Source organism: Epinephelus moara, chromosome 7 (assembly GCF_006386435.1).
Source record: "Epinephelus moara isolate mb chromosome 7, YSFRI_EMoa_1.0, whole genome shotgun sequence".
NCBI classification, from domain to species: domain Eukaryota; kingdom Metazoa; phylum Chordata; class Actinopteri; order Perciformes; family Serranidae; genus Epinephelus; species Epinephelus moara.
This window is the reverse complement of record NC_065512.1, coordinates 42110481-42123268: the sequence shown is the minus strand read 5'-3', so window position 1 is coordinate 42123268 and position 12788 is coordinate 42110481. Positions and strand designations below refer to the sequence as shown.

The 12788-nt window shown below is 40.7% G+C and overlaps 1 protein-coding gene across 3 annotated transcripts in view; it reads right to left on the bottom strand.

Annotated features, from left to right (window-relative positions):
• The window catches only part of LOC126392764 (acyl-CoA-binding protein-like), a 46664-nt gene that overhangs the window by 12274 nt on the left and 21602 nt on the right, over positions 1-12788 (bottom strand). For 2 of the 3 annotated variants that reach the window (XM_050048380.1, XM_050048378.1), the window contains exon 3: positions 3370-3432. The exons of the other annotated variant lie outside the window; for it this stretch is intronic. In XM_050048380.1, the coding sequence (XP_049904337.1) occupies positions 3370-3432 (63 nt within the window). The remainder of the gene's footprint in view (positions 1-3369; positions 3433-12788) is intronic. 3 annotated transcript variants of the gene reach the window in all.

Below are 12788 nucleotides of genomic sequence, written 5' to 3'. Positions count from 1 at the left end.
ATGTAATTTTCGCCATTGCAGATGGCATGCGGTATGTTATTCAATCACGTATGGAGAGTCAACAGTAATTAAAATATGTTTATCTCCATTTTTTGGACATGGTCTCTACATAGCCGTATAATTGATGACGTCTACACTTTGGCTATGGTTAGACGTCTACCAAATTTTCACTGACAGCCCAAATTCAGCTGTGATTTAGCCTAGACGTCAGGTCTTCATGTACACGGCTATTAGACGTTTTTTAAACCAAAAAATGCTTTCTGGGACACGCGGTGTTGGTGGCTTAGTGGCTGGAGCCAGCGCCCCATGCACAGAGGCTCAGTCCTTGATGCAGCAGTTGCGGGTTCAATTCCAGCCTGCAGCTCCTTTATGCGTGTCGCTCCCACCATTCCCTACATAGGGAGTTTGATTAGTTGCCCTCGGGATGTTGTTTTAGAGTGCCAGTGGGCACAACTAAACGATTTAGGTCCTCTTTTGTCCCAGCGGCCATCGGTTTGCTGAATCAATAGTGGCTGTGTTACTCAGCCTACCAGGTGCAGCAGTGGTTCTATTCTGTAGGCTTGTATGACATTGCACTGTGTTTTATGGTATTGTATGGTGTACTATGCTGTATGGTACTGTGTTGTGTTATGTTGTTGTTTTTAATTCTGGATGGTGCTGTGAAAATAATTTCCCGAGGGGGACTAATAAAGCTGAAATCTGAATCAAATGATGATCAGTATGTGTGTCTGTAAATCACCACTTAAAACCTGTAAAGAGCTCCTGGTGAAATGACAGTTTGACAGTAGAAAAAAATGTCTAAATGAAACTTTTATACAACCTGTCACATTGATTCTAATTTCTGAAACATGAATTAGCTTCACCGGATTAGTTTAAAGATAAAAAACATATAGAAAACATTATGACTAAAATGTTTTGAGTTTTCACCGACTAAAACTGGACTAAAACTATGAAGTATAAAAATGACTAAAATGATACTAAACTAATAAGCATTTTTGTCTCAAGACCTAAAATAGCTGGGGTGTGTGTGTGTGTGTGTGTGTGTGCACGGCTTTTCATGTCTCTCTCGCTCTGTTTCGACACAACTGACATGTACGTGGAAGCACTGGATGCATATTCTATCATTCATCATAGTCAGATCATTTACTGTACTGTTTAAAACGGATTTCACTTTTGAACCTTATCTGATTATGTTAAGACCTGCCGAAAGGATTTGTTTGTCTAAGTTTCGGTGTGGAAATCATAAGTTACCTATCTCTGAGCGCAGGTATGACCGTGAAAAAGTCCCCCGGAAATGTACTCTTTGTTTGACTGGCAATCGAGGAGACGAATATCATTATGTACTTGTGTGTTCTTTTTTTGACAAAGAGAGAAGAGAGTTGGTTTCAAAAGTTAATGTCATCTCGAAAAGTAAAGGTCTTGTCAAATTTGTTGAAACTTTTAAAGAAAATCCTGAATAGTTTCTCTTTATCTGCTTTGACTTGTACGTATGTACACAAATTCTGTTTTATTTATTTTGTTGTGCATTGGCTGCCGCCTGCTCTGATTTGTTAATGTTATTTTTGTCTGCCCCCTTATACCCCGGGGAGGGGTCAAAAGGAAATAAATGAAATGAAATGAAATGAAATTTGCATCATATCTAATATATCCTTTATGTCGTTTAAAATAGATTATCAGTGTGTTCTCTTGCCAGATTCACTCGCAGCTCATGGAAAAAAATAGACCAGACGCTGAAAGAATCACTGTAAATCGTGAGCCAGCCAGGGCACTTGGCGCCATGCCGCATCCACTGTGAAAAAGCCCAATCGGTTAACATGGTCACCGAAAGCAAGCGGGCAGCGCTCCACTGAAAATAGGTACGCTTTGCAGCGCTTCCACGTCCAGTGTAAACCCAGTGTCAGGTAGACATTCCCAACATAGTGAATCAAAGGATACACTGTTAAATTAGGCAATATAAATGACGCGTGATGTCTAGTGTTACAGGAGGGATCTATAGAATAGGTATCTTAAGGCTGGACTGCTGTTAACTGTTTGTGTTAAAGGGATACCTCGCCAATTTTCAACCAGCTTTGTATCAAAACACTGTGGGTAGCATGTGTAAATGAACAGTGGTAAACTTCCCCCCATCTTACCAGTGCCTACATATTCCTCCTCCCTACAAAGAGTATAGACGTAGATCAAGAGACCGACCTGCCCCTCTCTCACTCAAACTCATACAAAAATCTGATCTCACACAAAATGGTAAATGGTAAATGAACCTGCATTTGTATAGTGCCTTTCTAGTCATCCGACCACTCAAAGCGCTACACTACGAGTCACACACACATTCATACACTGGTGGCCAAGGCAACCATACAAGGTGCCACCTGCTACTCAGTTTTTAACACACTCACACCGATGGAAGCACCATTGGGAGAAATTTGGGGTTCAGTATCTTGCTCAAGGATACTTCGACATGCACACTGGAGGAACCGGGGATCGTACCGCTGATCTTCAGATTGGTGGACGACCCACTTTACCAGAGCCACAGCCGCCCCTATCTGATCTGATCTGATCAAACGGTAGAATGTTATCAGAAACATGTTTTAGCTTACCTTTTCACAGTAATTGTCTTTAACACATCTTTGGCATCTTTCTACTGCACAGACAGATTAGTTTCATGTGAGGACCCACTTTGTGTCAGTGAAATATTTCTGTAAATGTAAATCCAGCTGAAGTTGTCATAAACCAGATATATCTTCAAAAGATCAGACTATGTTTAAACCACTTATTGAGAGAGAGGCTTTCATTCTGTCCATGTTCATTCATTATATAAGCAGCAGTGCTCTGTATCCTTAAGACCAAGACCAGATATGCTTGGCCATAGCCGACACATGATAATAATTAAGTCCATTCATTTGAATGTTGATTTTTGCAAATGTGCAATGTCAACATTGTGAAAAGTGTGTTATTACAATGAGCCCCAAAAGGGTTATTATCCTTCCAATACAAAAGAATGATAGGCACTACATTAGCTGTGTTCAGTCACCACAGTTTTGTCAACTGTGATGTGAGTATTACACTACAAGCACACCTGCCACTGTTTACAGGACTTGTTGTGACTACATGTGGCTAGCTGGCTCTGGCTATCAAAATTCAGGGAAATATAAGTAATAAATAATGGGATCAGACTCAGAACCAATGCTGTGGCTCCATCAACAGAGTTTAGCTCAGATAACCCTGAAATATTTAAATTCCCACTGTTGATCTGGAGATGAAACAGTATAACTAAAATGAGCAAGTACAAGTGCAATAAGCTCATTCTGTACACAGAGGTTAAAGAAGGTTTGCCTGAGACCTGAGTAGTGACAGCGGTGACTGAACGTATACCTTTCTGCTGCTGCCAGGCATCCCACTTAGCTTTCCCAGTGAAATCAAACATCCCTGGGCGATCTACAGAGACAAGAAAGACATAAACAGATGTACATAAAGAGGTTTGACAAAACAAAACAAGTTAACAGAAACCATATTTACTGGAGATGTAAAGCATTTGAGGTCAAAAAGCGTCTTGTTTAAGTGTGGGCTGCTATTCTTCTCAGTGACCAGCCATCCAGAGGTTTTTCCCTCTTAAAGTGAACTAAGAACAAGGCTGATGCCTTAAAAGTAGCAGTTCCCAAAGTGGGTGCCTTGAGGACAGGTCTACAATGCTTTTAGATTCATTTTCTTTTTTGCCAGCACAACTGTAAAAACATTTCACCACAAAAAAATGAGACAACATTAACTAGATCTTTACATTAATGTTTATTTAATTAAGATATCAAAATAAAAGAACTAAGCAACAAATGCCAAAATGATGCTGCTGCAGAGCTGCCGCACACACACACACACACACACACACACACACACACTTTCTGTGACCTCCTGTACGGACTGATCAGCCGCCCGCTCTCGTCTACTTTCCAGTAGGGTTGGGCGATAATGCGATGATAAGGTATCCTGCGGTATCTAAAAATAGCAACGGTATCAGTTTCATTACCATCATTAAAAAAATCTGCAGCGCATATAGGCCTATAGGGGCCTGATATATTATTAAATATAATTTATTTGATGCCTAAATAATGAATGTTTGTGCAGCACCTATGTATGTGTGGTTGACTTTTCAATTTAATACTATTACAATTTAAAACTAATAGTAGGCTATAATGTTTCTCTTATAACTGCCCTTAACTGTTGTCAGGGGATGACATTTGATAAAGTTTTTGGATGTGACATCGTCACGTGACAGCTCGGACGTGAGAAAGAGAAGAAAAGATGGCAAGCCACGCATCAAGCAAGTTGGTCCCAAAAAAAAAAAAACACAACTTCTGCAAGCAGCAGCAGCAGGTGGGGGGAGGAGGGAGAAGCGCAACCCGAACCAACCAGCACCACGGCCAGAGTTGTCAATCCACTACGTGCCGTGCTCCAACCGGAAAACAGTAAACATGTTGGTTTTTCTGGCTAAAAACCTTGAATAGTTCTGAAGCATAGGATGCTGCTATAGTTATCATCATAATTTGTTTTTATTTCATTTTCAATGAGGAGTAGCCTGTTCTGACAGACAGGAAAATTTGGACTTTGAGAGGGTGAACTTTTCAAACTAAAGGTAGGCTCTAAAAATAAACCAATGAACAGTATTTCCCGTTGCATTCTCTGGATAGGATTATATATGCCCATTTTTGGTTATGCCCTGTTATTTATTGTTCTGTTTTTCTTATTTGACGAGCCCTAGTACTGGATGCTGTAGAGCTGTGCTTTTAATTTGATTTATGTTGATAGATTCTAAAAGTAAACCAATGGACAGTACCCATTGCGGTCTCAGGATACGCTGTATAGCACACATTATCGTTACTGCCTTTGTTATTTATTGTACATTTTTATTATTTGATAAGTCTATAAGTATTGGATGCTATAGGGCTGTGTTTTAATTTAACTGATTTGTTTGTTGATTACTGTACTGGAAGTGGACTGTAGCCCACAAACAATTTGTTGTTATTTCATTCTGTTTGGTTGACTGCTGTATTTGCACTTTTTTCTTAAAATATTAATTAATAAAAGTTGTTAATGTTGTACATGTTTTCTTGTTATTTTTCAGTATTCTTAGGCCTATGTACTGTTTTCTATTCTGTTTCTGAACGGTAAAGGCGCAAGCAGACATTTTGGTGACTCCCTCTGAGCCCTTCAAAGTGATTTTTGATTAGTCACAGTAATACCGTATACCCCGGGAAAATGTGGGGAAGGTTTAACGGTAACAAAATTTGGATAACGGACAACTCTACTTTCCAGGCGAGGCGCAGTTCATCTCGAATGAGCCTATTGATGGCAATACATTCATACAGAGCCAACATCCTGCGCTGGTATGTCAGCAGTGACTGCAGCTCCCGGTAAACGCGTTACATGCTTTATTAAACACATAGGTGGACCAGGCGTTAGTCCAACCTCCCATAGGTCCAACTACCCATAACTCCGACTACCCGCTAATCCGACCATGCAGGTCTACGGCAAGTTTTATCGTTTTAGTCCCATAATGTCGACCGCCCATTAATGCAACCATTTTAATGCCATTATTCCGACCATCGGATTTCATACCCAGTAGTCCGACCGCCCGTTAGTCCGACCACAGCACTTCCAACATGAAGCAGTCTGTGCATTTTTCCCTCACTGCGCCGGCACGGACTGTGAGGACATATATGTGACGTACATGCCCTTATGTGGATAACACATCCTGGTATTCCCCACAGATAAAGCCTATTGACAGCGTAATGCGCTCTGGCTGCAGATGTATATTAAGCATTAATCCGTTCTTGCAGCATGTCTACAGAAAGTATTTTGTTAGAGACAAACCATCCGTCTGTCATCTCACCTGTACTAACGTTTTGCCTAGCCTTGACCAGCGAATTCATCAGCTTGTAACAATTCGCCAACAACAGAAACTGAGCAGGGTCCAACATTAACGGTTGCTCGAATGCCCGGGGCAAGTAAAAATAGCCGGCGGGCCAGCAGACCATGCGCAGACATGCCCGGTCGGGCAAGCAGCACCCGGCTACGGCTAACAAGTTAACATACTGACACTCCTCAGACAGACACACACACACACACACACACACACACATACCGGACAGCCTCTCAGTCCTTAGCCGCTAATGTTAGCTCATGTACAACACAGGGACCACAAAGAAACTTTTACAAAGGGTCATAATGTGCTTCTAGTGACTGTCAAAAAAAAAGTTGTTTACACTGCGGACATGGAGAGCAGCTGAGTGCCTGCTCTCATGGGACAAAGATCCTCTGAGAAGAAAGATGGTTCACTCTGCTCTGCCGCCAGGAACAAACTGGGAGGCAAAGATCCTCTCTGAGGAAGAGGGTTCACTTTGCTGCAGGGTTCACCAAAACGTTTTTTTTTTGTTTTTTTCTTTTAATAAATTGAACACACATTAAAGAACATACAAGATCCTATAGAGAATTAACACATATAATACAATACAATAAACAAAATTAAATGAAGGAAGAGGATTTTTTTTAAAGTCAAATAAAATATTGGGGATTTATGTAAAAATATACATAAAGACATATAAATAATTATATAATTAAAGATAAGTAGGCTATGTTAGGTGAATACTCCTGTCAGTGACCCTGACCACTGGCATTGGCAAAAGAACTGGAGTTGGTCCCCGGACGCTGCACTGCGGCTGCCCACTGCTCCTAGTGTATACAGTAGGATGGGTCAAATGCAGAGGTCAAATTTCGTTTCAGTGTATGTAATGTGCTGAGAAAGGACAATAAAGAATGTTCTTCTTCTAATAATTTCTTAATAACTACGAGATAACAAAAGAATACAGAGATTTCAAGGACTTAAAAAATAAGGGACATAAATCAAAACAACAAGAAATGAGATATATCCCCAGTCATGCACACCCAGTTTTCATAAACTCAGTACTGTTTTTCAACACATATATTGTTTTGTCTTCATTCAATGTAATTAGCACATATTGTTATTGCGCCATTGGTTTTGGCCTTGGTGCCCCACATTTTGGCCGTGATAAAAACGACTTAATTCCAGGCCTGTAATCGTGTATTTCCTCTCCTGTTTCTGTCCTCAGAGGGGCCAGTTGCAGTGTGCTGCTTTTTTATGTGCTGCTGCCTCCATTGGCTGAGCATCTCTGCTGACGTAAGATATAAGTCGTGAGCGAAAATATTCAATTCAATTCAATTCAATTTTATTTATAAAGCCCAATATCACAAATCACAATTTGCACCACACAGCTTGAAAAGAACCTCTTAGGCAGGGCAAGTAAGAATTTAGATGGGGCAAGTAGATTTGAGAAGTACTTGCCCGGCAGGGCAAGTAGGAAATAACCTTAACGTCGGACCCTACTGAGGCTTATGTCACAACGCTACTTTTACAGGTCACAGGTTCACGGTGCCAAGCTGACACCCCTGATATAACATGAAACCCACAAAAAAACGTAACTCTTTTTGCTTTCAAAATGCAGCAATAAATTGTATAAAAACGAAAAGGACTCGTATGGTTATTTTAACTCAACAACTTTAGTGTAATTAAATTAAATCAAACTCAAATTAACACGCGTCCGGCTCGGACGATTCACTCAATTAACACAGCGCGTCATGCCGATACAGAAAACAAATAACCCCACAAACAATTCTCCTTAATAAAACACAAACCCAATGTCCTTCCCCAATCCCCAAAGTCTCTCTCAGTTCCTCAGAAGACCAAAAGAAACAAATATCCACTCCAAGGTAAAAAAAATAAATAAATAAATAAAAAAAATCCACAAGGAGGGGGTCCTCACGGACACGGTGCTGGAAGAGCAGAGGGAGACCCTGAGTGCCCAGAGGGACACGGCAGCTGTGGTCAGTGCAGTTGCATAGCAGTTAGTCACCATGAAAGCGCATCACACACCATCACCACTGTCCTAGACAATAAACAGACGCAACTGTGACACTGATCTAACGCAAACAATTAAAGATAAGTTTACTGTCTTTTTTATACGAGTAAAATGCAAGAGGTGTGATTTTGTTTAGTTTTATTTTGACTTGAGTTGAGGGACAGAAATGAAATGAGTAAGCTATGTAGTGTACTTGATCACATCTCGGAAATGCCTCCGATACTACCTAAAATGCGGCATCAGGCATCAGCAAGTACAGCCTATGACCAATCCGATACCACGTATGGCCTCACGTCATTACGGATACCCACGCTATCGTTTGAACATCACCATCGCGATGTGCGCATGTGCGATAGTCACATAGCAGGACATGCAATGTTTTCTCTTTTTTTATAACATATAAACTTTTGTTTTGCTTCAGAAAAGCAGCTCTGAAGCTCCGCTCATTGCTCCGTTCCACTCGCCTCTCTCTCTGTCGCTCGCCTCTCTGAGCAAGCAGCAGCCCCTCCCCCTCTCATGCACACGCTGCAGTCACACACTGAAAATGAGCGACATGCAAGAGTGAGAAACGGTAAAGGAGGATTTATGCCTGGTACACACTAAACAACTTTTCTGCTAGTTCTGAAAGTCACTATGTCACATTACACGATTGTGGAGTCCTAAAATCGTGCTGTGACTTGGCCGACAGACATGACACACTACATGATGGTACACACCAATTATCTCCGGTCATCTTTCACGACGTGTGTGTTGTCATCGGGTTATTCTTGTCCTATTTTTATTACTTTTACTATTATTTGAGTCACTGTGTCTGTTCATGTGCCAGCCGAAATGTTATTGTAGTCACCGAAAAAGCTCCAGGAGACGGCAGGCGCTCCATTTGAAGTACCGTATGTAAACATAAAAGTCACTGATTTCTCCACAACAAGTTCCTACCAATGTTTCACAATAGAAGCCTATTTAGAAAATGGAGGGATTCTCCCAGCCCAGGTTATAAGGGGCTTTTAATTTGAAACAAGTTCAGGAAGTGTTGATTTTGAAATGACGGCGCCATGCATTAACATTATCAAGGCAATGGGAGCGGATAAAAAGTAAAAATATAGAGACAGAGGGAATGATAAATAATGGCCCTTTTATAATGTAGTCTGTTTCAAATGAAGCTGGTAGCCTCTGCAGTTGTGGTGAGTAAAAGCCCCGCCACTATTTTTTAATTTTCTTACTTTAAGTCATCTGGTGAAAATTCTTGTTATCGCAATATATACTGAAAAAAAATATATAGTAATGTCAGTTTTTTCCAATATCGTGCAGCCCTACATTCTACTGTAGCCTTTAAAATGTCTTTTTTTTGCCAAATTGTGTGGCTGCACTTCAACCTGTGTCTTGATCTGTGTCAACACTGGACAATGATAATAAAAAAGTAAGTTTTATGGCATTCATTCTACTATTATGTATTTATTTCTTAATATTATACATAGGGTTTTAGGAGCTGAGACATACAACAATTCATATCCCATCCATTTTTATTATATGCGCTGGTATCGGATCGGTACTCGGTATCGGCAGATACCTAAGGTTCAGGGATCGGAATTGGTATCGGGAAGGAAAAAGTGGTATTGGTGCATCTCTAGTCTTCATAGCATATAAAACAAAAACAGCTCCTTAAAATATGTTAATATGTTACACTTTTTTCAATGTATAAAAACTATAATCAAAATTTGGGCTTTTGGGGTTTTCTTTGCTCAAAGCAGGAATTACGGGCTGGCTGAAAATAGCTTCTGAAGGAATACTGTAACGGGGCTTCATTGCATTAAACATGTTCATTAAGCCTATTTTTCCACTACAGAACAGGGTCTGATATCCTTGGCTCTAAATGTATGAATCCCCTCAGTGATTTTTCCCTAATTGTCTCAGTCAGTTGGAAATGGCTATATCTGCGGGGATATTATTAGCTTGTAGGGCGTGTGTTGCTAATTCCGAATCCTCTAGGGGGGTCCGGGGGCTTGCTCCCCCATGAGGGAATTTTGTATTTATTTGATTTAAAGGCATCAATCTGGTGAATTCTGAGAGTTATGATGGCAGAATATGCCTAGATTTCAACATCTTTGTGCTTTTTCTGTGTAAAAAATATTCTATTTGTACTGATAAAAACACTAGTGGTATGTTATGGTGAAGGGTTACGGCTAAGGATTAGTGGTTACACATTTCATTAATCAAAAGAAAAATGACTGACGTACTGATCTGCCTCTGGAGGGCTATTTTATTATTCTAAATCATGTGCAGACAAAATATTCTTTTAAAACTCTCACTCTCACACTCACAAACACAGTTACAGGGGTTAAAGCAAGAAAAAAAATCTGTGTCTGAAATGTGGAGCACGGAAGATTTGTGTGCCTGAAATCTGAAATCTTTTCTGGAGAGGGGGGCTTGGTGTTGCGGTCACAAAATGAAGAAATAGAAATGTATGTGTTACAAAGGAACATGTTTAGTATTAAAACGAACAAAAAGATTATAGCTTTAGTAGTTACTTTTCAGATTAAACTTTTATAGCTTAATGAGTTTATAAATAAAGATTAAACTTTCAGTGGTTACCAGACTTTTTGCTATTTATTTTTAGAAGCTAAATCATTTAGGCTGTTTGCAAAATTGTACCGCGCTTGATGTGAATTAAACACGCAGTTACGTCGAAATTTCGCCTCTGGGCAAGCATGTCATCATTGAAATGGATCATATAATGTTGTGGTGACTTTAAAACTTTAGCATAGAGGATTTTTATTGCAACTTTCGTTTCTGTCTGGTTTCTGTTGCTGGCCTCTCCCGCTCCATCTGTGCTCTGTGTCTCAATGTGACAATGTTGATTGGCTATCACTTGTGCCGTGTAACCAATCAGAGGGGGCTGTAGGCGGGACACTGTTACAAAGTCCAGTGCAGTGAGGACTGCAGGCAGGGAGGGAGACGGCTGTATCAGAGCCAAAGGAGCGAGTTTTAAAATTCATTTATTTGATCGATTATCAATGAAAAAACGTCCGATGCCAATTATGGTAAACAGTAGGTTGTGTTTACTCGCACACTGTGCGCCTAAATCATTTTCCCGGTTCGCACATATTTTTAGGGGCAAATGCGAGTGAAATGCTCGCACTGCAGAGCACTTCTGCCCATGCCGGACAGAAACTTCGCCACAACGGAAATCCGGCGCTGTGCCGGAGAACTTTAACCCCTGCAGTTACAGATACGCAAAACAATACAAAATACACAATACGAAAAGAAAACAAAAAGGTAAGACTCAAATTAATTACACACAAACAGACACAAATTACTGCTTTCCTCCTTCCCTCCCTCCCTCATGATTTGCAAGTACGGCACCCTGAATCAGAGCATTTAATTTTATGCAGTTTCGAAAAGAAGATTTCAAAAGTCCTCTGGTAGTTGAATGCCTCTGGGACAGGCCCATTTATGGCAACCCACTGGATCCATTGCGTGCGCGATCCGGCCGAGGTGCGGGTGCCGGAGGTAATCGCGGCCATTCAAGTCAATGTAAGCTGCTCCACCAGCCGCAGCCTAGAAGCGGCTCGGGGCTCCGCTCTGCTAAAAACATGTGCCGGGTCTATTTTTGATGGACGCCGTGCGACGGCGCATCAATTTGCAGAGACCGAATGAGTCAAACAGGAAGTAAGGCACAGAAAAGACGAGAGTATCCCGTCAATTTTCAAAATAAAACACCCAAGAAAATTCCGGATCGCATTTCCCATCGCTACATCAACATGATGTGACATGTAACTAGAGATGTCACGATTACTTGATTTCACTATTAAGCGCGATTTTAAACGCCATGCTTAATTATTCGTAAAGATTCCTCAACACCGTCACTCTCCAAAGATTATGCCGGGACGCGGAACCATATACAGTAGGTCAGCGCAACTAGCACGGAACAAAAAGAAAGTTACACAAGAGGCGTCTCCAAGTGATGAAGTACGGATGAAGAAGACTCCCTCCCCCAACGTGACAAGCTAAGGCATGTCTCAAAAACTTTTTTGATGGATAGTTTTGCAGTTTGCAGTTTGCGGCTACCACATTTTCATACATGAACAATATAGTCGCCACACGTACTTATAACCATCACTGTTGTGTTGAGAGATAAAAGAAAAAGCAGGAGCACATAAATATCCGTCCGACCAGTGTTGGGTGCGCTCAACAGACTCATATCATAACAGGCGCTGCTTGATGACGTTGCTGCTAAAGGCACATTTCATATATTCGACTGTTAGAAGTTCAAATCCTTGTTTTAGTCGTCAGACTGTTTCAGTGTCAGTGTGCAATGTGGAAGATATACGTAATGTCTTCTCAAGGTCCTCAGTCAGTGAACATTTAGCATTAGTATTACCTCCTTTTGCTTCCTCCCATCTGTGTTGAGTAAATGTTGGACTTGTCCTTCCAGCATGACGTCTGTTTCATTTATTATTAACACTGCAGGAGATATGCTCTCAATTTATTTGTTTAACTGTAATCTAAAGAGAACAAAAAGAGACACACATCCTAGAAAAAACTTAGACTGCTGGACCACAAAGAGGCATGTAGTAAAAGTAGAGTCCGCACTAGGGATGCACCGAAATGAAAATTTGTGGCCGAAGCCGAAGCTGAATATTATTAAACGCTTGGCTGAATACCGAGTACCGAATACCGAATACCGAATATCGTTGTTCAGTTTTTCATTAGTTTTTGCAGATGAACCCCCTCCAGATTAGTGTTGTCACAGTACCAAAATTAGGACCCACGGTACGATACCAATGAAAATATCATGGTTCTGAGTAGTATCACGATACCACAGCGAAAATGAGGCAGATGTGCCTTTTGTCATTTATAAAAAGATAA